Genomic DNA, 25,335 nt, shown 5'->3' with positions numbered 1-25,335 from the left:
GCCCGCAGCGGCTTTCTGCTAGAGCAGGAGGCGGTGGAGTTGGGGCGGGGACGTGAGGGCTCTGGGTGGGCACCGAGCCCGTGGACGTAATGCGACGCCCCGCCCCCTCCGCACAGGCGCCGGGAAGAAGGGGGTGGGGCCACGTTAGTGTCCGCGCCATCAGGCCGTAGGTGGCGGCGAGTTACCGTCTCAGTGCATGGTTTTACCCGCCAAAAGGTTCTGCTTGGTGCCAGCAATGGAGGGTGTGCGCTGGGCGTTTTCCTGCGGCACTTGGCTGCCGAGCCGAGCCGAATGGCTGCTTGCGGTGCGGTCGATCCAGCCCGAGGAGAAGGAGCGCATTGGCCAGTTCGTCTTTGCCCGGGACGCTAAGGCAGCCATGGTACTACAGGTCTTTGGTATTTCGAGCCGAGGAAACAGATGTTGGGGGAGGTGGGCTGGGCCTTGGAGACACCCCCCCACCCCCCCCCCTCGCGTTGACGCCCGCGTTCTAGCCCGCTTGTGGCCTTCTGCGAGTCATTGGTTGGCGCTGCCAAATTTGTGCGCACGGCCTGGTCTCGAGGGCCTTTGTAGTCGCTTAGGAGGCCTCGATCTCTGTAAAAATTAGCCCCTCCCCCGTCGTTATTGAAAATAAAGACCCTATTAAACCATAAAGTAGGTGGGGTTTTTCCCTCATAATGAATGTTTTTACATTTTTATTTGTTATCAGATTTTATTTTTTCATGGCATGGGCTCATATCACATGCTTAGTCTGCCCATTAAATATCCCACTACTCTTCCAAGGGCATTCTGCACGTGGTAGGCCGCTCAAAATATTGACGGTATAACTTAGTTTGTTTTCACACACTAGGGAACGAAGAGGCCTAGTCCAGCTTCCTTTTACCAGTGAAATTGAAGCCCAAGGAGGATTTAGTCTCAGGCATATAGCTTGGGAAACAGTATTTGAAATCGAATTGCTTATTTTAGTTATGTATTTTTAAGCACAAAAGGGAATTTGGATTTCAAAATCCTATATAGTGCAGTTTGAAACAGCCTGTATTTACCATATCACTGCATTTCTTGACAGTCATTTCTTGAAATTGTCCCTATGTTGCAACACATTTTCATTTGAAATGTAGGCTAATTGATAATTTTTTGAAGGTATGTTGGTGAATATTTTTTATACTTTTTTATAAATTGTAAGAAACTATGATTTTCAAAGTGTTACAGTATCTATAAGTCAGTGTTAGAGTTGAAAAAAAACTTGAAAGGTATTTTACAGAGTATTATATACTTTGTCATCTTATACCCTTGAGCATTTTTATGTGATTTCGGCAATTTCTTAATTTATTAGGTGGAAATGGGAAGGAGTGGATAAGGTATATGTAAAAGAAGATAGGTCATGCATAGCTAATTGTCGAAACTGGGTAGTGAGTATATAGGATCTAGAAATACTTGCACATATGCATAAAAATCTAGGTAAACCAGGGTTACTCACTGGAGAATTTTATAATAGCAAAACTGGAGCCAGCCTGAAATGTCCATTAATGGACAAATCAACTTGTAGTCCCTTGATACTATGAAAATACTATACTACAGTTAAAAGTGCACAGGCCAGATTGTTAACATACAGACATGAAATAATCCTCAACTCAAGTTAAGGTTATACAGGGTAGAATACTACGTGTGTTAAGGTCTCACATATAAGGTCATATAGACAGCACAAAAGCTTATGCAAATGAACATGTATTTAGCTACTTAGACAAAAGCCTGAAAGAATGCTGACTTGTTAACATTGGTTACCTCTTGAGGGGAGGGAATTACTAAGGAGAAACTTTTAACTTCTTTTATCCTCCTAAGCATTGCTTAAATCATAATGCAGTTTATTTAATTTTTACATACTTTTTAAAATGAATATTTTAGAAACCACAAATACAGACTTTTCTTTGTGTGTTAGAGGCAGTGTACCTATACATACCAAACGTTTTATTTACTTAACAGGCTGGTCGTCTGATGATAAGGAAATTAGTTGCAGAAAAGTTGCATATCCCTTGGAATAATATTCGTTTGCAAAGAACTGCAAAAGGAAAGCCAGTTCTTGCAAAAGACTCGTTGAATCCTTACCCCAATTTCAACTTTAACATCTCACATCAAGGGGACTATGCTGTACTTGCTGCTGAACCTGAGCTACAAGTTGGGATTGATATAATGAAGACTAGTTTTCCAGGTAATGCTGAATTTTTGTTGTACAGAATAAAGTATGTTGTCTCAGTTCCTACCTACTGAGTAATCTCAGGTCAGGAGATGTAGATATTTAAGTTTAAAAAAAATGCGCTCAGCACATTCAAACATAGTATATTTGAGAGAACATATTTCTGAGAAGGGTATATTTCTTTGAATGTTAACAGACTTCTACATAAAGGATAAATTCTCCATTATTGGGGAGTCATAATGCTTTGCCTAGAGGCAAAGTGAAAATGTAAAAATCTTTTTGATCTGTGCCTCAGCTTGTTAAATAAGACTAACTTTGAAACTATTTTTGAAGACTTAAATTTCATAAAGAATAGTTTTTAATAGCTTAATTTGTCTTAAATAATAGATGTTAAATTGGACCCAAGTCAGTTTTGAGTAAGTAGCATTCTATTCAAAACAATTATGTTGTAAGAACTTTGTTTCACTTACGTATTTCTCAAAATCATCAATAAGTTGTTGATTTGTTTAAAAAATAATCTTAATAAAGTATATTGTTAGAAAGAGATAACATGTAGTTGTGCTATATCTAAATACAGTTCTTTGTAATACATTTATATAAATAAAAATGAAGAGCAAGCAATTATTAAAATATTTAAGTTGCTGATATTTTGCCTCAGAAATTTGTAATCGGTGGCTGTAGGAACTGCTAACATTGTGAGGTTGAGTATGCCCAGGCAATTTTACTAGAACACAGGTTCTCTTAACTATAATATTCATCATCACTAACAGTTTAGTGAACACTTACTATGTGCCAAAGCATTTTAGTAAGTGCTTTACATACTCCAATTTGATCGTCCCAACCACCCTAAAATGAATATAGTATTATTTTTTATGAAAAGGTATGTAATAGGCCAAGAGGAAAGCTGTTAATAAGAGAAACATCTTCCTAATTTTGTAGTGCAACTTCCTAATCTCCACATTGTCTCTACCTCAGGATCTTTTTGCTATGTTTCCCTGAGTCTGGAAGATGTGTTTTAACTTTATCTCCCACCCTCATTACTGCTTTGATGACTTATTTACTGGTTACCTTTCACCTCAGTTTATAAATATTTGTCAGGATGATCATCTTATTTATCAGGATGCTGTCTTTCCCCTGGTCCTTAAAAGACACATGAGAGTGGAAATGATTAGCTACATCTGCTTTTGGTCACTATCACATCTCAGCACCTTACATACTCTGCTGCTGCTATAGTAAGGCTTCAGAGCGTGGCTGTGAATTTCATCTCGTGGTTTCTTTAACTTGAATTTTCCCATGGCTACTTTTTCTCTGACTTGCTCATGAACCTTTCTATTATAACCCTAGTCTTTGCTCAGGAGGTTCTACTAGCAATAACGGGTTCTTGATCTAGTCCCTGGATAAGCATCAAGTAATTTTGTTAACTTCCTGAAATTGTTTTATTTTGTGTGTACGTGTGCATATTTCTCAGGAGGGAATCTGGTTTTCAGCATGGTCATAGAAGGCTTATTCTGAAAAAACCACTGGTGTAGAGGGTTAGAGTGAGCATGGGAACGAGGCCATAAGCTTTCATAGTTTTCAACTGTCCTTACGTGAACCCTTCCTAAAATCAGAAACTATCAGAGAGGCCATTGTTACTTAGAATGCTATCGGCATAATTATACAATAATGGTTGGCTCATCAGGTTGATATCTGTCTGGATATTATGTAAGACGCAGATTTTATTACCAGTTGCCTTGACGAACAATGTTGGCTTTGGACAGTACTGGATAAACAACTAATTACTAATTGAAACTTAATAAATGATAGAGAAATTGAGCATTAACCATAGATTCAGTTTCCTGTTAATTGTCTTTTACTAAGCTATCTGCCCCCCCCCCCAACATTTATTAATCTTATTTGTCTAATCACAGTGTCCAGATCTTTTCCTATTCTTTGGCTGGTGCATTGCCAAAAAGCTACGATATTCAGTAGAACATAGGGCAAGAGACAATTTCTAGTTGTCACTAGTATTGTTATTGTGTCACTTATTTCTGAAGTACGAATGGACACAGCATTTCTCAAGGTGGGAAGTAGACCCTGGTTTACTTTACTGGAGATTCATTCAAATTGCTCTGCTTATCAGAATAAGTGGGGAGATTGAGCAAGAGTTGCTAAATGATGGAGGGTAAAACGATGGACAGCAACAAGGGAAATGTACTTTGTATTGGACGTTGTTATTAGATTGTCAGCTCTCAAGATGGAGTCAGTCTTTGGTGGCATCATTAGTATATTGAAAGCCCCATGCCATTACTCCCATTTTGTCTTCAGGTAAACATATAGGAACTTGGTGGCATCTTTCCTTCTTGTCACATTAGCCATTTCTGCTAGGTGGAAATCATTTCCCTCCCTCTCCCAGTTCTCTTGCTGCTGTGGCTGCTATATTAATGGATCTATGAAGCTTTGGGTTTCTTCTTTTAGCCTGATGCCCACAATTAAGGAGATGATTGCAACCACCACTTTATTCTTTGCATAATGCAGAAAGTCACCTTACACAAAAGTAGTACATAGTTGGCACTCAGTAAATATTTGTTCAAAGAATGTCTAGATTAGAGGGATAAGATATTGGGGACCTTAATATAATAAACTGCTAGTGCAGTGCATTTTAACCCTGGAGGGAAAAGAGATTTGTAGGTCGTCATCATATGCTACACCTAGTTGGGAAATTTTGGTTGTTTTTTATTTTGTTTTCTAATTTTTATGTACCATTTATCATTATTTATATATCATAAGAGCATAGTTGTAAGAACTGTTCAGTTTTCTTCCCCTATTTGCAAAATAAGGCAAGATAGATACAGTATAAAAATTATTTAATTTTGGGAAAAGACCAAAAAAAATTTTCCCCATGATTATACCTTTTTAACTTTATAAACTTTTCTGGATGTTAATTGGCAGCACAAAATGACTCAACATTTTGAGATTTAATATCAATTTAATAGTTTGAAATGACCAGTATTGTAGAACCGTTTTCTAGAAAACTGTTACGTAATTTAAGTACAGTATGTATAAAGCAAGTGGTAGTATTATGTTATAGCTAGGAAAGTCTTAAGGCCTGCTTCTTGCCTCCTTCCACCCTACCATCACCTGTACTATTTTCATGGCTTCCTAATTGGTTTGTCTGTTTTACTTTTGTCCACACCCAGTTAATACATTCTCTGTTTAGAGTTGGAGTGGCCTTTAAACAAACTTAGAGCAGTTTTCTTAAAACTCCTTGATTGGTTCTTAATAATACCCAGTCCCTTTAACATGACCCTTTTGTCTTGTTCTCATTTCTCTCTCCACTTGCATTTCTAGCTGTTCCCTTTGCTCACTGTTTTCTGTCTACACTACATCTTTTATGACCTTGAATGTAGCAGACTTTCATGTCCAGAGTCATTGCAAAAAATGCTGATACCTCTGCTGTTCCTGCTACTTTTTCCTTGGGTACCTGAGACTGGAAGGGTGAGTACCCAGTGTCTCCTCAGCAAGGACTTTCCTTGACCCACGTGATCTTCTTTTCTTCTGTGGCCCTTCTTATTTGTAACTACAGCTTAGTTATTTGATTGATGTCTGTTCTTCCTCATTAGATAAGTTCAGGAACCATGTTTTGTTTTTGCCACGGTATACCTAGTACCTAACGATGTCTAGCAGTAGCAAGTGCTCAATAAATATTGAATGTACAAATGATAGTCTATCACTTTCACTTAACATACTATATTTGTTTAAATGAAAAAATGGGTACACAACTACAATGAAAAATATTTTTTAAATCAGATGCTAATTAGAATATAAACCATTCTCTTCAGTGAGTTATGATTAAAAATAGTTCGTTTGGAGTTTTCTTCCTTACTCCGTTTATCTCCCTAGCTTTTTCTCTCCTCCATTTCTATCACCCTCAGATTCAGTTTTCAGCTTCGTTGCTGCTGCAGTCTGTTCCACCATCATTTCTATCTAGGCTGATCTACATTCTTCTAGATCTGCATTTTGCAGGATGGACTTAAGTAAAGCATTTTTTTAAAACTTGAGGATTCAGAGCCTGTAAGTAGCTTAAATAAGTCACACTTCACTTTGTTCTTTGAACTCCTTATTGAAAAACTGGGTTACTAGCAGGTTTTTCAGGTATTCCCGCTTCCCAGTTACTGGACAGGTCTTTTCAACTGTACAGGGCATTTGAGTGGAGTCACAATGTAGAACTAGTAATTACTGAGCATGTGTGTGACCCTATTAAATGTCCTATATGCATTAAAAAATTCATTCACTTAACCCTAGGATGTAAGTAGAGCTGACCTTTGAACAACTCGGGCACTGATCTTTTTCATGCAGTCAAAAATCATGTATAACTTTTGACTTCCCAAAAACTTAACTGCAGTCATCATCCCTTGGTATTTGCGGGGCATTGATTCCAGGAACCCCCACAGACACTAAAATCTGCACATGGTCAGTTCTCTTATAGCTAATGGTGTAGAACACTGCATACAGTCAGCCCTTTGTGTCCACACATTTCCAGCCTTGGATTTAAAATATTGTTTTCAGTCTGCAGTAGGTTGACTCCACAGTTGTGAAACCCGGGGGTATGGAAGACTGACTGTATTTATTGGAAAAAATCTACATATAAGTGGACTTGTGTTGTTCAAAAGCTAACTGTACTATAATTATTTTATAGACTAGATTAAGACACTTGCCCAAGACAATTTAGTTAAACAGGAAATCATGGATTTGAACCCATACTACAAACCCATATATTTAGGCACTGTACTCTACACCATATTGCCTCTCAATATTAGATTTTATTGATAACCTGTTTAAGGATTTGCAAATATAAAAATCTGTGAAAAAATCTGTGGAACTGGGGTAAATGTAGTTAAAGTTTTTATGGAAATCATATCTAAGATGAGTATGAAAAATATAGTGAGAGGGAATTCACTTTGCCATTTTTTAAAACATATTAAATTTTGTAAGCAAAAGAGCAGTTAAGAGTCCAGTATTTATATTATCTTTTGAATTTCATTAATTTTTTTGCTATATGAATTTTATTTTGTATTTAATTAAATATACCTATCTTTTTCTTGATAATTCTGAATTGTGTCTTGTTTGAAAAGAAAATTGATAAAAGATTTACTCCCACTTCTAGGGTATGGAGTCTCCTAGATTTTGTTCTAAAATTGTCATTTTTTTTTTTTACATTTAAATCTTCAATTTCTCTAGAATTTTTTGTGTATGTGTATGTAGTATGTTTTACATCTTGATGGCTAAATAATTATACCACCACCAGAGTTGGGTAGATTAGGCATAAACATGTAAAGTGCCTGGAATTATTAAAAGTGCTTAATAAATGTCAGGTCTAATGTGGTTGTGGTAGTTGTTATTCTTATATGTATACAATGTTTCAAGAATGGTGGTCAGGATATGAAAATTAGCAAGGATGCGTATGAAAACTACATATTCCTTGAAACCACCCCAGACCTACTGAGCCAGAATTTCTTAGATACAACCGAGGATTCTGTATTTAAACAATTTTCTAGGTGATTGTTAGACATGTTAATGTTTGGGAAGTACTTTATTAAATGTAATTTACAGAGCCAACAAAGAAAAAGGTCACTTTTTTAATGAGTGAAATAATCAAAGCCATTAGATCCTTGTGTCACACTACACAACAATATAATTAGAGTTAGGTTTTAGTAACAGTTTCTGAAACAATAGAATTGTATACTTGGTAAGACTTTGTAAGGAAGGATACCCTTTAAATGTGGAAGGGCAAGAAACCACAAAGTCAGCAGATGTGATGGATTTCACATTAAATCTTTTCTCTCACAAATCAGGGCAGATAGGACAGATAAAGGTTAACATTGTTAATATATAAAATATTTGTAATTGATAGGAAAACCATTGAAGACTTATTTGATGAATGGACAAAGGACTTGATAAAACAATTCGCAAAAGCAGCTATACCTTTAACAATAATAAATACTCCCACAACAGAGCTAGCATTTATTAAGTACTTACTAGTTCTGGATACTTAACATGTTTATTATCAACTCTTTGGTTCTGCTTTATAGCTTAGGAAACAGCCATAGAAATGGTAAATAAATAACATTAAAAGAAGTTACGAAGCCAGGATTTGCACATTTGACTACACAGTCATATATAACGCAAAAGGTCTTAAGAGCGTGTGTGTGTGTCAGTATATAGGTTAAATTCTTCTATGTATTCGTTTCCTAGGGTTCCTAATAATGTACCACAGACTTGGTGTCTTAAAAAGAACTGAAATTTATTCCCTGACAATTCTGAAGGCTGGAGTCAATCAAGGTGTTGACAGGGCCATGCTCTTCTGAAGGTTCTGGGGAAGATTTTTTTGCCACTTCCTAGTTTCCTGGCAATCCTTGGCATTCGTTGACTTGTTCCTGTATCACTTCAGTTTCTGCCTTCATCTTCACATGGTCTTTTCCCCTGTATTCTCTTTGCGGGTCTAAAAGTTTTTTCTTAAAAGGACACCAGTCATTGGATAATAGGAGCCACCCTAATCCAACATGACCTCAACTCGATTACACTTGCAAAGACTGTTTCCAGAGAATGTCACATTTTGAGGTTCTGGGTGGGCATGAACTTGGGGAGACACTATTTAACCCAGTATAGTCCATCCTTCGCACCCCCCCCCCAAATTACATTCATCCCTCATACAAAATCAGTTCACCCCACCCCAGCATTCTTAATGTTCCAGCATTAACTTTAAATCCAAAGTCATCTAAATATCAACTCAAAAAGTTCCTAATCTCACCATTTGAATCATCTAAATTAGATAGGGGCAAGACTGGGTATAATCCCTTATGGGCAAAAAATTCCCATCAGTGAACCTGTAAAACTATTGAACAGTCGTCTGCATCTAAAATACAGTGATGGACCTAGCATTGAATAATAGATATTCCCCTTTGAGGGAGAAGTTGAAAGAAAAAAGGGGTTATGAGTCCCTAGCAAGTTGGAAACCTAGCAAAGCAAATTACTTTAGGTTTCAAGGCTTGAGGCTAATCATCTGTGGCTCCCTGCTGTCTTCTGGTCCTTCAGGGTGGCCCCGCCCTTTGCCCCCTAGCCTGCGTTTGGAGTCCTTCCCTTTACTTGAAGGATGACACAATTGCAGCCAAGTAGCTCTAGCTCTGTTGGCCATTTTCTTGCCTGTGTATGTTGATACATGTAGTTTTTGATAAATGGACATTTAAATAAGCACTGAGAGTAGCTGCCGTTCAGGGCTGCCTAAGTGGAGACTTTCAAGCCTAGGTCGACGTTTCAGTCCAATGCTTTTTCTGCTGTAAATGTGCTGAGGGCTCAAAGAGCTCCTTTGTCAGTAACATAGCACAGGCTTTGTGCATATGGTTTATGGAACCTATATTAGTTCGCACATTTATGTTTTATTCTAGGTTTTACCTGGATAAATTCCTGGTCATAGTGAGCTGATAAATCCAGCATTATTGTGTATATATTAATTCAAATTTTAGAAGACCGTCACTTCCCATGCAAGTGAGATTATGTGTAATCCAGTACTTAAAAAATGAAACTCCTAGAATTTCTAATATGATTTATTATTCAAAGCTAAATTTCATTACTTCGAGGCACACAGACGGACATTGCTCAACTCCCCTCTGAAATAACTGGTCCCTCTTCTTTAAGAAAAGTGGTGAACTGTGACTGAAATGCTATTTATATGGGTGATCTTGTTTTGGAGAGAGATGGATATATAGGTGGGCTTTCAGGTTGTAATACCAGTAGGATTTTTTTTTCCATGGACTTGGAATAGCAGTTAAGGGTGTTGGCTATAAATTATTTTGTTGTAGGTTACTAAAGTATATTTAGTATACTCTGTGACCTTAATTAGTTGATATTGCAGAACACTTAAGTTAGTATGTAACACCGCTTTCCCCAAAGATTAAGCTTTAAGGTGGAAGATCTGGTTTTTTAAAACTTGGTTAGTGGTTTTATGTAAATCGTTCTTCATTTTATCATTCTTTGTGTATACCTAAGTTCTTACGTGTGCAGTAGAATGATTAAAGTGAAGATTGTACCAGACATGAGTGAATATGTGATGGTATTAGGAGGCTTTACCAACTTACATGTCTAATAATTATGCTGTCTTCTGATAGTTTCAGAGATAAATTTGCTATTCTGGTATTTCCTACTGTTTTTTGGTTTTTCTTTTGAATTTCAGTTTCCTTGATAGTACTTGAGTACTCACCCACTGTGTATTTCCAACATAATGCCACAGTGTGGCGCTTTTGTGCTTTGGCTGAATATTTACAAAATCATCTTTTTCTGTTGCTGTCAAACCTCTTGTGGAATAGATAAGATGTTCTCAAAAGTATGTGAAAACATGCACATCAGGTAGTTTTAGCTGCACATAATCAATTATATGATTGCTTTCCAGTGTGCTAGATTGCTTTTTATGTTAATCAGTTTGTTTTTTATTAGCATACATATTTAAATTTTTTTTCTTGATTGCCTCATCGTATTTAGTTAAAAATCAGAGGGCTTCTTGAAGGTTATGAAATTATAACTTGAAGAAACCAGCAAATAAAATGACACTATAGATTACAAAAAGCATCTTTTTAAATTTTAGGCTTTTTGCTTGGTATCCTGTTAAACTACAGTTCCACTCAAAATTTATAATGCTGTCTTAAACATCCAAGATATTATTTTTCTTATTGTTGTTATTTCCAGTGTTAGTGCCATGATCTGTTCAAGAGGAAACAGTTCATGATTTAGGTATATACAGTTCTCCCAGTATTTACTTACATCACTTATACAAGTTTGCTTGCTTTACTTTCTTTAGTGTGTAATTTGTTAAGCCAGTATGTACTAGTGGTGCTCGCGTTTGAACAATACTGTTTTTATTAAGGACTTTAAGGAAAGTGTAGAAGAATAAGCACCATACTACTGTCAAAGGGGTTCATGGCCCCAAAAGGGTAAGAATCCCCTGCCCTGAGACTTCTAAGATCACAGGCTAATATTTCAGCAACATTCCATGAAATGACTATAACTTTGCTGGGTTACTTTTAGGACATAATTTTTTATTTTAATATGAACAAATAAAAACAATAGACATTGAATTTATAAAATGGATTGTAAAGTTATTCTTAAGAAAAGGACTAAGGAGTATAGATAGATGAATTACATGAGTCTAATGAACTTGAAAATAAATGAGGATCTTTTTCTTGAATTAAAGGACCACATATTATTGTAGGGCCTTTAGAAATATTTCCTGGCTAACCAAGAGGAGACTCTTTTGACTGTTTTGAAGTCAGGATGTTGGGGGAATCTTAATTTTGTGAGAGAACTGGCTCTCAATATTTTCTGCCCTTGAGATAACTATGGGAAAAGTACTTAGTTACTGTAGGAGAAACTGTAAACTATGAAGATAAGGACCATGTCTGTTTTCTCATCATGATATTTCCAGCGTCTAGCACTTGGATGTTTTTAATGTGAATAATCATAATAGGATTTCTAATTGCTTAATCCTCGTAGAGTGAGTTAGTAATTAAATGCCAATAAAGCATTAAATAGGGGTATTTGACATCTTTTTTTTTTTTTTTTCTTTTAACCCAGACAATACTGTATTGGTACTTGTCCTTTTTTTAGAGTTTGTAGTCAATCAGTTAAGAATGTCAGATTTTGGAGGTGGATGTTTTAGAAATGGGAGTTGTATTTAGAGTAGACAGATTGTTAATAGAATCTGCAGAGAGACTACCTTCAAGAGGTTTTCTGGAAAATAATGGGGCAGAAGAAAATTTAGGAAGTAACTTACAAGTAATAGTTAACATTCATTTATTCATATAGTAAATATGTGGTTCACCTACCTTGGGCCAGGCTTTCCAATAGGCCACCTAGGCTGTGAGTGTGTGAGGGCAAGAACCATGACCCATTTGTTTTATCATTAGTTCAGTACGTATTTGTGCATATTCTGTATATTTGCAGAATGAACGATCATAGAAAGTTCCTGCCTAGTAGTAAAGATCAATAAACATATAATTCTAATATTTAAAAAAATATATAATATGAAAGTCATATATTTTCATTTGTCTTAGCCCTTAATTCTGGGAATCAGATCCTTTGATTCTTTTATTTGTCATTTATTTTTAGAATGTGCTATGTGATATTCTGTTATCTATGAAATAACTAGGGATATACTTCAGATTTTTTTTTTAATGAGCCTATTTCATAGCATCCCCAAAATAATAGAAATTAAAATATTTTATTTGGAGAAGTCAAATTAGAAAACATGTTAAAACAATTATTTTGAAGAAAATAAGTGCATATTTTCCAAACATGATGTTAACTTAGAATTAAAGAACAGTTCTTAGCTTTCTACCTATTTCCAAAAAACTTATAGGAAAGGAATTGGTCTCTTTTTGTCTTGTTATATAACAAAATAAAATGTTAAACCTCAGGATAGTATTGCTTTATTTTAAGGGTTCTTACATGGCTTTCTGATACTCTATCATGTATAGGAAGTTTCCTTCTAACTAGAATCTATAACGTGTTTGGCTTTTAAATTTTATCAAATTTTTTTGGGGGGTTGTCGATATAACCATATGGCTTTTCTTTTAGTAATTCGTGGACTTTTTCACTGTTCCTATTAACCAACCTAACCTTTTTCTGGGCTAAACCTTGCTTACCATTGTGTGTTATTCTTTTAAATCGCAATTTACTTTGTGACTATTCAAAAGTAAGGTTGGCCTATAATTTTCTTTCCTGTGCTATTTTTAGCAGATTTACTAATAAAACGGCAATTTTTAATTCTGTTTCCTCAATTGACAGGTCGTGGTTCGATTTCAGAATTCTTTCATATTATGAAAAGAAAGTTTACCAACAAAGAATGGGAAACAATCAGAAGCTTTAAAGATGAATGGACTCAGCTGGATATGTTTTATAGGAATTGGGTATAATTTCTTTCTCATTTTGAGAGTAAATGTTTGTGATGGTTTCATTATCTTTGCTAAAAATAGAAAAATTTTTTGGTTACCTGGTAATTCATACAGTGTTGAAGTAAATAATTCATGACATGGGAGCTTCATGATTTTTCGGTATACCTTATTACATTATAATGACATTTAAGAACTCTTAATGTACATTTAATGCTCAATTATAAGGTAGTTTTGAAGCTAAAACAAGACATCTTATTTATCACTTTATAATGTTTAATGTTTTCTGTCTTAAAGGACCTTAAACACATGAAGTCTTCTTTAACAAACAGAAAATTTACTATATGCCAAAAGACATGACTATAAGCTCTTCTTAAGTTGGCTAATTTAATTATCATAACAGCCCTATGAGGAAAGTACTATTGTAACAAACACATGAGAAAATGGAGGTACAGGGAGCTTAAATGATTTGCCTTAAGAGTCACAGCTGGTTTGTCTTTATGCTACTATCAGAGTAAAAAAATAGCTTATAGCCAAAATACAGTGTAGAGTTTAAAATCCAGATGTGTTGGACCTGTAGATTTTATGAAAATTCTTATTTATTAAAAGCTTTAAGAGAAATGTTTCTTTGTATCTTAGGCGCTGAAAGAAAGCTTCATAAAAGCCATAGGTGTTGGACTAGGATTTGAATTACAAAGGCTTGAATTTGATATCTCTCCATTAAACCTGGATATAGGCCAGGTTTATAAAGAAACGCGTTTGTTTCTGGATGGAGAAGAGGAAAAAGAGTGGGCATTTGAGGTAAGAAATATATCAGAATTTCTATAACTGTAAGAATTTCCTTATTTTGTGCATATATGTGAGATTAATTTGGAGAGGCAAGACCAGCTGGAATCCAGTCCCGGTGCTCTGAATGTGAAGTCACAGATACTCTGAGAACATAACATTTAAGCTGATACTTAATAAATAAGTCCTAGTGAGTTAAATAAAATGGGAAGGGAAAAGAGGCCCTGGAATAGGAAGATGTTTGTGTGTATAAACAACCAAAAGAAACTGAACTCTATCGTGATGAAGGGGATTCAGGGTTGACTGGTGAGATCATGCAGATCGTTATGAGTTGGGTTAAAGATTTTAGTCTCTTTCAGTCTTTGGTTTCTGGCACTAACAATTCTTGGTTGCTAGTGAGAGAAAGCCAGCATAAACAGATTTAAGCCGAATTGTCATTATTATAGGTTATTAGAGTGTTTCATGTCACTGGGCCTCAGAATTAACTAGAATTAGGGACCGAAAACTTAGAACTTTTTAATATTTTCTTTTGCCTTTCTATATGCCCTGGCTTTGGTACATCAGCTTTTTTAACTTCTGTGGTCTTTGTGGCAGGAAACATGGCTGCATACCACTCTTGCATGTAACCATTTACAGTATAAAAACTCACAGAGGTTGGTGAACTCCCTTTCTGTTCCAGGTCCTAAAGTCCTGGAGAAGGGACTCTCTGGCCTAGCTTGCATCAGGTTCTTATCTCCTGAGCAATCATTGTAGCCAAGGAAGTGCTTTGCTATGCTTGATCCAGCTTGTGTCAGGTGCCCAGAGCCCGGCAAATGGATTGTATAATAATGTGGTTATTCCTGCAGTTATCACCTGAATTGTGTGCAGAGCAGGTCAGTCCTCCAAATAAAGAATTAATGATGAATGGATAAAATATGAGGTGTTCACTAATTTTCTCAAGAGAATTTAACAGGTGTTAAGTAGAGAGTGATAAGATCAGATTTGTATTTAAGACCAAGTCCTGTCTATGATGGTATGTGGAAGTTAAAGAATTGAGATGTCAAAGATGTTATGGCTGTTCAGTGACTTACAGGACCATCTGTTGAGAAACAATATTAGAGAACAAGTGGGATTTAGGTTTGAAATGCCATAGACACATCCAAGTGAAAGCGTCAGGTGAATAGAATGCAGGGCTGGGCCAGCGAGGAAAAAATCATAATCGTTAACGCGTGCATGGTAGTTGAAGCCATGGGATTTAAAGTTGCAGTTGTGAGATTACCTAAGTTAGAAGAAATACCCTAGAACAAAGTCCTGAGAATGCTAACATTTAAATTTAAAGGTGGATTAGAGGAGACCAAGAAAGAATGACCAAAATAATTAGAAGTAAAATAAGAGAGTAGTGTTAGTAGTGTTAGGGGATCCAAGAGGAGAAAGTATTTTGAGAAAGAGAGCTGTGTCAAAACTGGTAATTTACCAAGTAAAGTAGGGAGTCTGTCAATTAAAGAGTGAATTATATTTAGGATACTATATTTTAAAAGTACGGTTTTTTAAATTATAACCAAAATTATTGTAAAATGCTTTAATACGTAAAGGGGTAAACCTCGGCCATTTCACTCATGGAAAATCCTATATTGTTAATAGTGTTGGATGGAGTAGGTCTTGTAAGAGGGTGAGGAGGGAGAGTCAGTGATTAGGCCAGCTGTGCTTCACCTTTCTGGGTCGCAAAGTTGTCTGAGTTCCTGAGGACCAAATAGATGCTAAGGAAACTGGTAGCCACTAGGCTTGAAGTATCTTGAAAGGACTTCACTCAAAAGAAACTCCAAAAGAGGCAGTGAGCACTCCACTGTATATTAGTTACTAAGGGCAGGAATTAAAAGTCAGGCAATGGTACAGAGCTAAAGAACGAACTGGTTCTCTCTGATAATTCCACAGGTGCCCCCACCCCATAAGATAAGCCAGCATTTAGATACTTGATATGACCCAGGGTTCTAAAACTCCAAGTCAACAATAGCATTGGTCATTAGTTTGCCCTTTTCCTCCAGTTTTGTTCCACTCTGCCACCTACCTCTGGGAAACTAGAGTGGAAGAAGAATAATAATAGAAGAGCAAGATGAGGCCGATGTAGAGATTGTGCATTTGTTTTAGGATTGAAATGGAGTTTTTCTTTAAGCCGAAAGTGACTGAAGAGCTATGGTGTTTGCCTAAAGGCTTGTTCAGAAGCTGGGAAGTGAAATCCATTAGGGCAACATTTGAAGGTGGCCATAGAAGAATAATTAAATTCTTTCCTAAATGTCCCTGAGTGTTTTGTTCATTGTACCAGTTACAAAAATAAGAAAATCATATATGTTAGGTGTGTATATTTAAGTGTAGGTGGTTTATTACACTGTAAACAGGCTTGTGGGGGAGAGTGAATTTAACAGAATGAGTCTAGTGGGGTGGGCAGCCAGAAACCAGGAGTTGAGTGGGAGATGATGAATGTTGAGCCAAGGAAGGCATACCTGGAGTCGAGCACAGATGAGAGGTTCCTGTCATGGCATCTCCAGAATGCCCCACGTGTTAAAGAACCAGTCTTTGGGCATGAAGTTGAGGAAGAACTGCAGTTTCAGTGTGGCATGAATAATCTTCACTGCCCTTTCCTTCCTTCCCATTTTCCCCTATACACACTGAATTTGCCTACGCTAGAACTAGAGGCAGCCTAGTAAGCAGGGAGGATCTGGAGTTAGAAAGAGAAATGAAATAATCCTTTTCCCTATTAGAGGCTTCCAAACCTGAATTAGGTTTGAGCTGGGTTGGTGAGAGGAAGAAGTGCTTTTTGAGGTGAGAGTAAAACTGGATCAAACAGGACAAGGCATCTCTATTCAGAGTAACTAAGTTCAGAGTGATTCAGAAGTAACTAAAAATACCATTTATGAGATCTGTTTTAAGATTTCATCCAGAGAAAGAGAAAAATGAGTTGTCAGTACTTGTTTAAAAGGAAAGAGTGAGAGAAGCCCCCCACTGTGGATTCTAGCTCCTTTAGTAAACTGAAAACAAGTTGCAGGAAGAAGGTTTAGTCTTTCCCTACTTTTTACGTGTAACTCCAAAGGTAGAACTGCACAGGACAACTTGGCAGTGAACTGCTTCCTTGCCTACTGTGTAGATAGATACCACTTCCTGAAATAGCCAGAGTTGTAACCAAACACCATTAGGTCCATGGCGAGGTTTTATTCTTGTGTGTATTTGGTGTCTGTCTTTAAGTATATAAGCCTTAAAGAAAGTATTATTGCCTGGGAGATAGGACAAATTCCTAGTAAGCACTACATGTTAGAGACTAGTGTTTATTAATTAATGCACTTAGCCAGTGAATAACTTAACTGCTTCAGACTCATACATCTTCATAGTGTGAGAACTGGTTAGCTAAGCTGAAGGAAAAAAAAAAAAAAAAAAAGCCCTAGTTCTGCAGGCAACATTAAAAGAATGCCTGCAGGATACCAGAAATAGGGTTGAGGCTGCATATATGTAACCTTAACTCCAGGTGTGCTTCTGGAAGGTATCTACTAGCACTCAAGAAAATGATGCAGAAAGCTAGGATACTATCCTTATCCAACAGAATAAAAGGACAGTGCCATCATATGATATATGGTAAAATTCTACATCCTAGGAGCAAAAAGAGCATTTATTTCCTTGAAGACTCAACATTGTAAGTAAAAAATTATAAAGAACATGAAAATTTAAAAAATATCTGCTTAGCGTATTTAACAGCATTCAAGAAGAGAGTGTATGTATCTGTGAAATGGAAGCTGAGACCCTTAAGGAGAGAATAGGCTTTTCATTAAAAAGCTGTTATTGGAAGGTAATCTATGAAACCATCTGTAAGTGTACAGAAAAGAGGACAAAACCCTTAAAACTCACACTTAAAAAGTGCACTTCATTGCTGCCCTTTAAATGTGGACATTTTCTTACGCATCTGTCTCTTTCCTCTCAGGGATCCACACTCAAAATTAGCACTCTGCCTTTCTATGCATAACTAGCAGGTCTTTAACTCAGATTCTTCCATTCTTCAATGCCTCTGTTTCTCACTACTGTGTATTTCTGTCCAAAGATTCCACAAATAACTCAAATTCTGCAGATTGCTCTTTAAGCTATTCTCTTTTTCCAACTTTTCTTTTTTGACGGTACCACCATCCAGGATAAAAAGCCCAGACCCATTTTTGGTTCCCCTCCTCATCCCCTTTTCATACCAGTCTGTCTAGTTAGCAGTGACATGCTTCCTTCTGAAAACTCTTGTTGCCCCTGCCACTTCCCTAGTGTGGGTACTCTTTGCATATGACTTGGACTAATATGGATAAGCTCCTTTCTGGCTTTCTTTTCCATTATTTTGCTTCAGCCTTCTTCAGTCTTCAGCTGTCATTTTTCTTAGATATGCTTCGTATTGCAGCCAAATCACAACCTGCTGTCTGTTATTCCTTGACTATCCCCAGCCTGCCACACACACACACACACACACACACACACACACACACACACACACACACACACACACACACACACACACACACACCCCCCCCCCCCCCCCCCCCCCCGTCACCCCCAGTCTTTTTCCTGCCTTCTCTTTTAACAACTTATGCGCAACAAAGGTACCTTCTCTTTATTTCCTTTATGATAAAGGTTTCTTTCTTCCTATGACATACTATTTTGCTTCATGATCTCTGTATTTATCTACTTGTTTTATTTCCCCCAGTGCTCCTTGAGGGCAGGGGCAGTATCATATTTAACTTGAATATATCAAGAATCCATTATTTATTACAACAAATTCAAAGGATTTTTCACTTACCTGAATATCCTATCTCACACTTGGAAAAATAATACTCTTGAAAAAACAGGAAATCTTATTCCAAGAAGAATCTTATCTTTTCACAGGTTCTTAATTTTTATAACCAGTTTCTGTTAGGAAAGTTAGCACCAAAAAGTTTCAAATTATGTGATTAGATGAAGTAGAAATTAGTTTTTGAAAGGAAAGTACTTTCAAAAATAGAAATGTTAACTTTTATGACTGATTCGTTCCATTGGGACCAAATTGTGAAATTTGAATGTTTTAAGTTATAGCTCAAACTTTTATTTTACTTTATTTATAAGGTGGAATTACCCTATTAAGAAAAGGACTTGTAATTTTACTGAAGCAGAATAATCTTTGTAATCTAATGCTAAACTGTCTCCTAAAAATTTAGATAAAATGTTCTTGGTTCCTTTGGGTTTGTTGTAGATTATAAAGACATTTTGTTATTCACAATAATTTTATGGGTAAATATTATAAATTAGGAAAACCTTGAAAATTTAGAAAGTATAAAAATTAGATCTTAAATTCAGTAGCATTCAATGAACTAGCTTACCTAGCTAGCTATGTCTTGTCCTAGGCAGAAAGAATTTAGGACAAAGTTCATCTCTTCATGGAGCTTTTATTCTAGTGGGATATTGAGTGTTAATGTTTGATGACTGAGCTGTTATGAAATAGCTTTTCTAGTTTTGCTCTTGTCATATTTCATATATATATAATACTGATGATGTCTGAGTAGGTAAATCTTTATTTTGAAATCAATCTCATTGAATTTTGGCTTGTAACAAGATAAGTAAACAAATTAAGCAGGGCATTTTAGTGGATAGGGCGAATGAGAAAAACGTTTATGGCCCACGATTACCTCTGATATTCGCCTGAGATACAGATACTACAGAACTGTGCCGATCTAAGTGGTTTTCCTAAAGTATAACCAAAACATCTCTGTGTGTTATAATGTTCAGTGTAAAGAATGGGAGAACCAGATATCATAAAGAATTGTGTTGTTCATAATAAATATTGTGAGCTTGTTTTTAAAGGGAAAGTAACTTTGATCTATTAAATCTTTTCTTATATTTCTTACTTATATTATAACTTATATTCTTTTCCTCTTTAAAAATATTTTCCTAAATTTATTCTTACTGAATTTAATTTTCTCCTATTTTGGATATAGTAAGGTGTGGAGATAAGAAGAGGGGAAAAGATGAAAAGTCCCAAAGTAATACGATTTCCGATGTAGTTTCCTATTTCAACTGATGTCTTATGGAAGAAGGCCTTAGTAGTGTGCCTTTTCAGTGACACTTGTTTAGTTTTTTATAGTTGTTCATACCTTTCTCTGGTAACTGCTTTAACTCCCTCCCCCATTTTGTCCCGTACATAGGGAAAAATAGAAAATTACACATTCTATTTCTTAGCTATAAAATTCCACCGAGATTTTTCATAGGCTATAGTATGTAGTTTACCAAATGTTTGTAAGCCATTGTTGGCAATCTTATCTTTTTTTAATGCTAACTTTAAGCATATACAAAATTAATGTTACCAGTGAGGCAGTTGGCTATCTAGATGTGCTTCTAGATAGGACACTTCATCTATGTAGGCTGCTGGTTGAAAATGTGTTATATAAATCCAATCATTAAGAAACATCAGACAAACCAGAAATGAGCAATAAATGTCCTATTAGTAAAAGGGGGAGAATGGGGCTTCCATTTAAAAATATTCATATCAAAGGAAAGGCTAGTGAGACGTGACAACTGAAGTACCCGACCCTAAACTGCTTCCTGTACCAGACCCTAAACTGCCTCCTGTACACACATGTGTATGTGTGTACATATATATACACAGATGTTGAGATTTTTTTTTTAATGTAAATGCAAGTCTAAGTTTACATATTTAGTAATCTATTTTCTCACCTTTTATTTTTCAGGAAAGCAAAATAGATGAGCACCATTTCGTTGCAGTAGCTCTTAGGAAACCAGATGGATCTAGACATCAGGATGTAAGATTCCTCTGACTTTTATTTTAAAAGCATGAATCGGTGTTGTTTGTTCTTTATTGGTAGAAATAATCATTTGGTTTATATCAGGTTAGAGGGGATTTTTGTTTGTTTTTAGATTATAGTTTTAGAAGTGTTTTTTATCAAATCCTTAAAATCATCTGGGATTTCACAGAAAATTTTAAGTATCCTTTACATTCAAATACTTAAATGTTGCAAGAAAAACTGGTAATACTGCGCTAATACTTACAGTTGAGGTACTAGCATAGTTGAAATTCAAGAAAATCACTCTTAGTCATCTTAACAGTGATTTACTTGCTGGTGAATCGGGACTGTCTTAAATATAAGGATACCAAGTTGACAGGTGGTGAGTAGTGGACTTATCTAGCAAATTAAACCCCTTTTCCCTTTTATAGTAATCCTAAATTATTCCCAAAGTTATAATGTCAAACATCTGAGGGACCTTGTATTACATTGTGGAATAACATCAATCTTAATTCTTCCAATCAAAATTTGTTTTTACTTTCTTCTGCTGTTGATTGGTAAGTAGAGGGGAGGGAAAAAAAAAAAAACTCAGGGTCAAGGACTCTCAGCCTACATGTATTTGCCATATAGTTGTGATTCCGTGGTGGTATTTAAGAAGTACTGATAATGTTATAATAATCGAAACTACATGCACGTCATTGTTTTTAGGGAATCCATGTGAGAATGTGGTGTGATCAATATATACATCATTCTCTCTAGAAAAATAGCTCAATCCACTCACCATGCCTTTAATAGATTAACAAAGGATTAAAATTCCTCATAGATTATCTTTCTTAAAAAGAGGTGGCATGTTAAAATTGACACCTGTTATCTGAAGATATTTTGACCCAAGTTACCTGTCTTTGTTACCTGTCCTACCTTGCCTCCTCTCTACCTTCTGTACAAATAACTTATGTTTCCATAGAGCTTTACATTTTTTGTAACATGCACATGCGGTGCTTCCTTTTTACTGTGGTGGAAGGAGCCTATTTAAGCAGCATGACATAGTGGGAAAAGGACCAGGATGCTATTCAAAAGACCTGGGTTCCAGGCCCAGGTCTGTCATTTAACCTCTCTTGAGCTGGTGCAAATTGGTTGGTCTTCCTGAGCCTCAATTTGCCCATCTATAAAATTGAGATAACCGTTATCAGCATAGTTGTGAGATAGAAGTCACATAAAATAGGTACTGACCTTGTTAAAGCACTATTTAAAACCCAAGTAGAATATATAGAATATTAAAGAAGGCTTACATTGGGTTGAGTTGTGAACAGGGGCACTATCTCAGAGTAACAACTGTAGTTTAAATTTAGTATCATGTGATTCATTTCCTAAAGAAGTGTTGCATCTCTGTGGTTATGGGAGTTTTATCAGATCTACCCTCTAGAGTATTTCTAAAAAGTTTGCCTGGTGCCCCCTGCTATCAAAATAACCCACTTGCTTGTCATATATTTTGGGATCCCTTTAACTCATCTGTTGAATCAGAATTTTTGGATGTGTGGTTCAGTAAGTCCACATTTTAAACAATTACCACAGGTTTTTATTAAATACAGAAAGCTGGAGAATTGGGTTATTTTATATTTTTCTTAATTTGTTATATTGGCAACACTAATAAAAGGAGTAAAAACAGTCATCTAGAAATCCTATGTTGTAATTTAATATTACTAAAATGTAATCTGGTCTTATTTCTTATATTTCTTCAATTATAAAATTGATCATAAGATTAACATGCAATGTAACAATGAGGTAATCTATTTTTTCCCTTTTAGGTTTCATCTCAAGATGATTCTAAACCATCCCAGAGGCAGTTTACTATTCTCACCTTTAATGATTTAATATCATCTGCTGTTCCTATGACCCCTGAAGATCCTTCATTTTGGGACTGTTTTTGCTTCACAGAAGAAATTCTAATACGAAATGGTACAAAGTCATGATATGATAAGTAACAAAGGGAAATCAAAACTTTGCAATATTCTGTACTCACTAAAATATAAATGCCTGATAGTATCAAATTTCATTTCACAAAACAATTTAAAAATACTAAAAATGCATACTCCCGGTTCAAGAAAGCTTGGTAGAATACATGTTTTACCTTTTCTTCCTCTCCAGAACTGCATTGGATTGACAGAAGAAATAGAAAGGGTGACAGAATCTTAAAGTGGTAGAGGCATACCTCATTTTATTGCAGTGCGCTTTATTGCACTTCACAGGTGTTGCATTTTTTTTTACAAAAGGAAAGCAAGACCTTTCGCCAGCAAAGTGATTGTGACTCACTTGATTACAGTGGTCTGGAACTGAACCTGCAATGTCTCTGAGGTACGCCTGTACATACTTATTTTAGAAAAAAAAGAAAATGCAAATATGCAGAAAGAACATATAAATTCCCATCTTTCAGAGAGAACTATTTCAGAGATAAGTATTTCTAAAACCTGGAGTATCTTTCTAAACCTTTTTGTTGGCCAATAAATCCACATTATTATACTTGTTTTTCCTTTTAATGGGAACGTACTGTTTTGATTTTTTTTCCCTCTTATCTGCACATCTACTGTTTATAAAAATATACTTCTGTGGGATAACTTTTACTGGTCTAAGTATTCTCTTGTGTGACTAATACCAGTTAGGATCAGTGGTAACAGTGCCCAGATATAATTACTTAAGTATCCAAGGACATTTATTACCTCACACAGCACAAATCAGAGGTGTCGTCAAGGACACTTTTTTGCCTCGGCCTCAGCTTGTTTTGCCTTAGGCTTGTCTCCCTCCTTGTCATAAGAGTTGTTGCTGTTACTTCCAGCTTCACATCTTCATAAAATTGCCTCTTGGTTTTTTCAGTGAGAAGTACATTTTCCACAGACGCCCAAGAACATTTTCTCTCAGTTTCCCTTGACTCAGATCAGGTCACTGTGAAAGTTGATCTGACATGATTAGTCTCTGGGAAGTAGACTTTTGGTAAAAAAGCTAAGGCAAGGTTGAGGGAATAGCATTGAGGGGAAGCCCACTGCCTGCCAAAAGGAAGGTGTGCCACAAAGTTTTTCATTTTTTTCCACTTTGTTAGACATTTTGATTGTCTTCAGATTTTACTGTAAGCAGCGGTGCACTGAATATCCTTATAACCACACTTTGATGTACATGCTTAATTGTGTTCTTGAGAAAGTTTTAAGAAGTGGAATGATTGGTTCAAAGGGATTAAACATTTTTACAGCTTTGGTAAGTATTGTCAAATTGCTTTCCAAAAAAGATTTTCCAATTTACACTTCCAGTTAGTCTTGTATGTATGACCACTCTCTCACGCCTCACCTACATACTTCCTGGTCAACTGTAGATACTTTTTTTTTTTTTTTTAATTTAATCTTTGCCTAAATAAGTGAAAAATGGTACCTTATTTTTTTTAATTTGTATTTCATTACAAATGAGGTTAATACATCAGTGTTGTTAATTGGTCGTTTGTATTCCCTTTTTATGAACGGCTTGTTTATTGTCTTTGCCTGTTTTTATTTTAGTAAATACAACTTAATTTAAAGTGGGAACATAATATATAAGATGCCAAGACCATCATATTGATGACAGAATCTAGTATATGGTTGTAGTGCATGTCTTGGGGAATTAGTCTTGTTCTTGTTAAATATCAAGAAGTGAAATAATTTCATTGTTTCTCTTACTAAAATTGAAAGTTGTGTGTACATTGAATAAAACTAGATACTTTGCTTAGTAAAAAATTAGAATGTTTTATAATTTTTTATTTTATTAAGCATGCCCAAATATTACAATCATAGTAAATAATAATGTTTTAGAAAGACAAAGTAGCATTTATAATCAAGGAAGCATTGTTATCCCTAGCATGAATGTAATTGTGTTATGAAAAGCTATCATTTGTCTTGTCATTATAATAATAAAATGAGTAACATTGAATTTTTATGAGCCAAATACTGTGCTAGATTTTGTTTTTCTATTTCTTAAAGTTACACATACAAATAGTTTAAAGAGTCAAATAGATCTTGAAATTTTTTTTTCTAAATGAAAAACACCACTACTTTCGTCTTCTCATTTCCTGTCACCAGAGCAAGCTCTTTAAACTCTTTTGGCTGATTTTTTGTTACTTATAACCATACCTCTAAATAACATGCATGTATTGCTTTTGCTTGATTTCTCAAGTTTAGACAAATCTTTTAATTCCTAATATAAAGCTTCACTATTCTGCCATTACACATTCCTTTTGTACTTCTTTTTTACTGAGCATAATTATATTGTAATTCAGTGTTTACATTATCAACTGCTTAAGAATGTTTACATTATTAAGATTATGTAATGCTGTACACAGCTTTCCCTATACTGCATTTTTGTTTTCCTGAGTTAGTAATTGACTTTGCTTGCATAGATTCATAAGTACTTCTTGCTAATTCAACCCAAAACTCTACTAGATGTATGACTTCTCCATATGTTTAGGGATATCAGTCGTTCCATCATTTTCATATATCTTCTTAAAGAAATTGTTCCTGTTTTGCCATGTCTTGACTTCTTACCTTCTGTGGCTGGTGTGCAGCTGTCATCCATGAATCTCCTTTCACCATCATCCTCTTATATTGGATTCCCAGACTTCCCATTTTCTATATCATGTCTTTCTTGGATTTACTCTCCTTCA

General features: G+C 35.6%; 1 protein-coding gene across 1 annotated transcript; it reads left to right on the top strand.

Annotated features, from left to right (window-relative positions):
* The first annotated feature begins 46 nt into the window (after nucleotides 1–46).
* Nucleotides 47–24,620, top strand: AASDHPPT (aminoadipate-semialdehyde dehydrogenase-phosphopantetheinyl transferase). The gene is made up of 6 exons (XM_016159702.2): nucleotides 47–379; nucleotides 1,978–2,203; nucleotides 13,004–13,125; nucleotides 13,747–13,908; nucleotides 20,607–20,678; nucleotides 22,466–24,620. The coding sequence occupies exons 1-6, from the start codon at nucleotides 197–199 to the stop codon at nucleotides 22,628–22,630; spliced, it is 930 nt and encodes a 309-aa protein (XP_016015188.1). The 5' UTR covers nucleotides 47–196; the 3' UTR covers nucleotides 22,631–24,620.
* Nucleotides 24,621–25,335: the final 715 nt, after the last annotated feature.

This window comes from Rousettus aegyptiacus, unplaced genomic scaffold (genome assembly GCF_014176215.1).
Source record: "Rousettus aegyptiacus isolate mRouAeg1 unplaced genomic scaffold, mRouAeg1.p scaffold_m13_p_5, whole genome shotgun sequence".
NCBI classification, from domain to species: Eukaryota; Metazoa; Chordata; class Mammalia; order Chiroptera; family Pteropodidae; genus Rousettus; species Rousettus aegyptiacus.
Note: the sequence above shows the minus strand (reverse complement) of the source record. Positions and strands in the feature narration are given on the sequence as shown.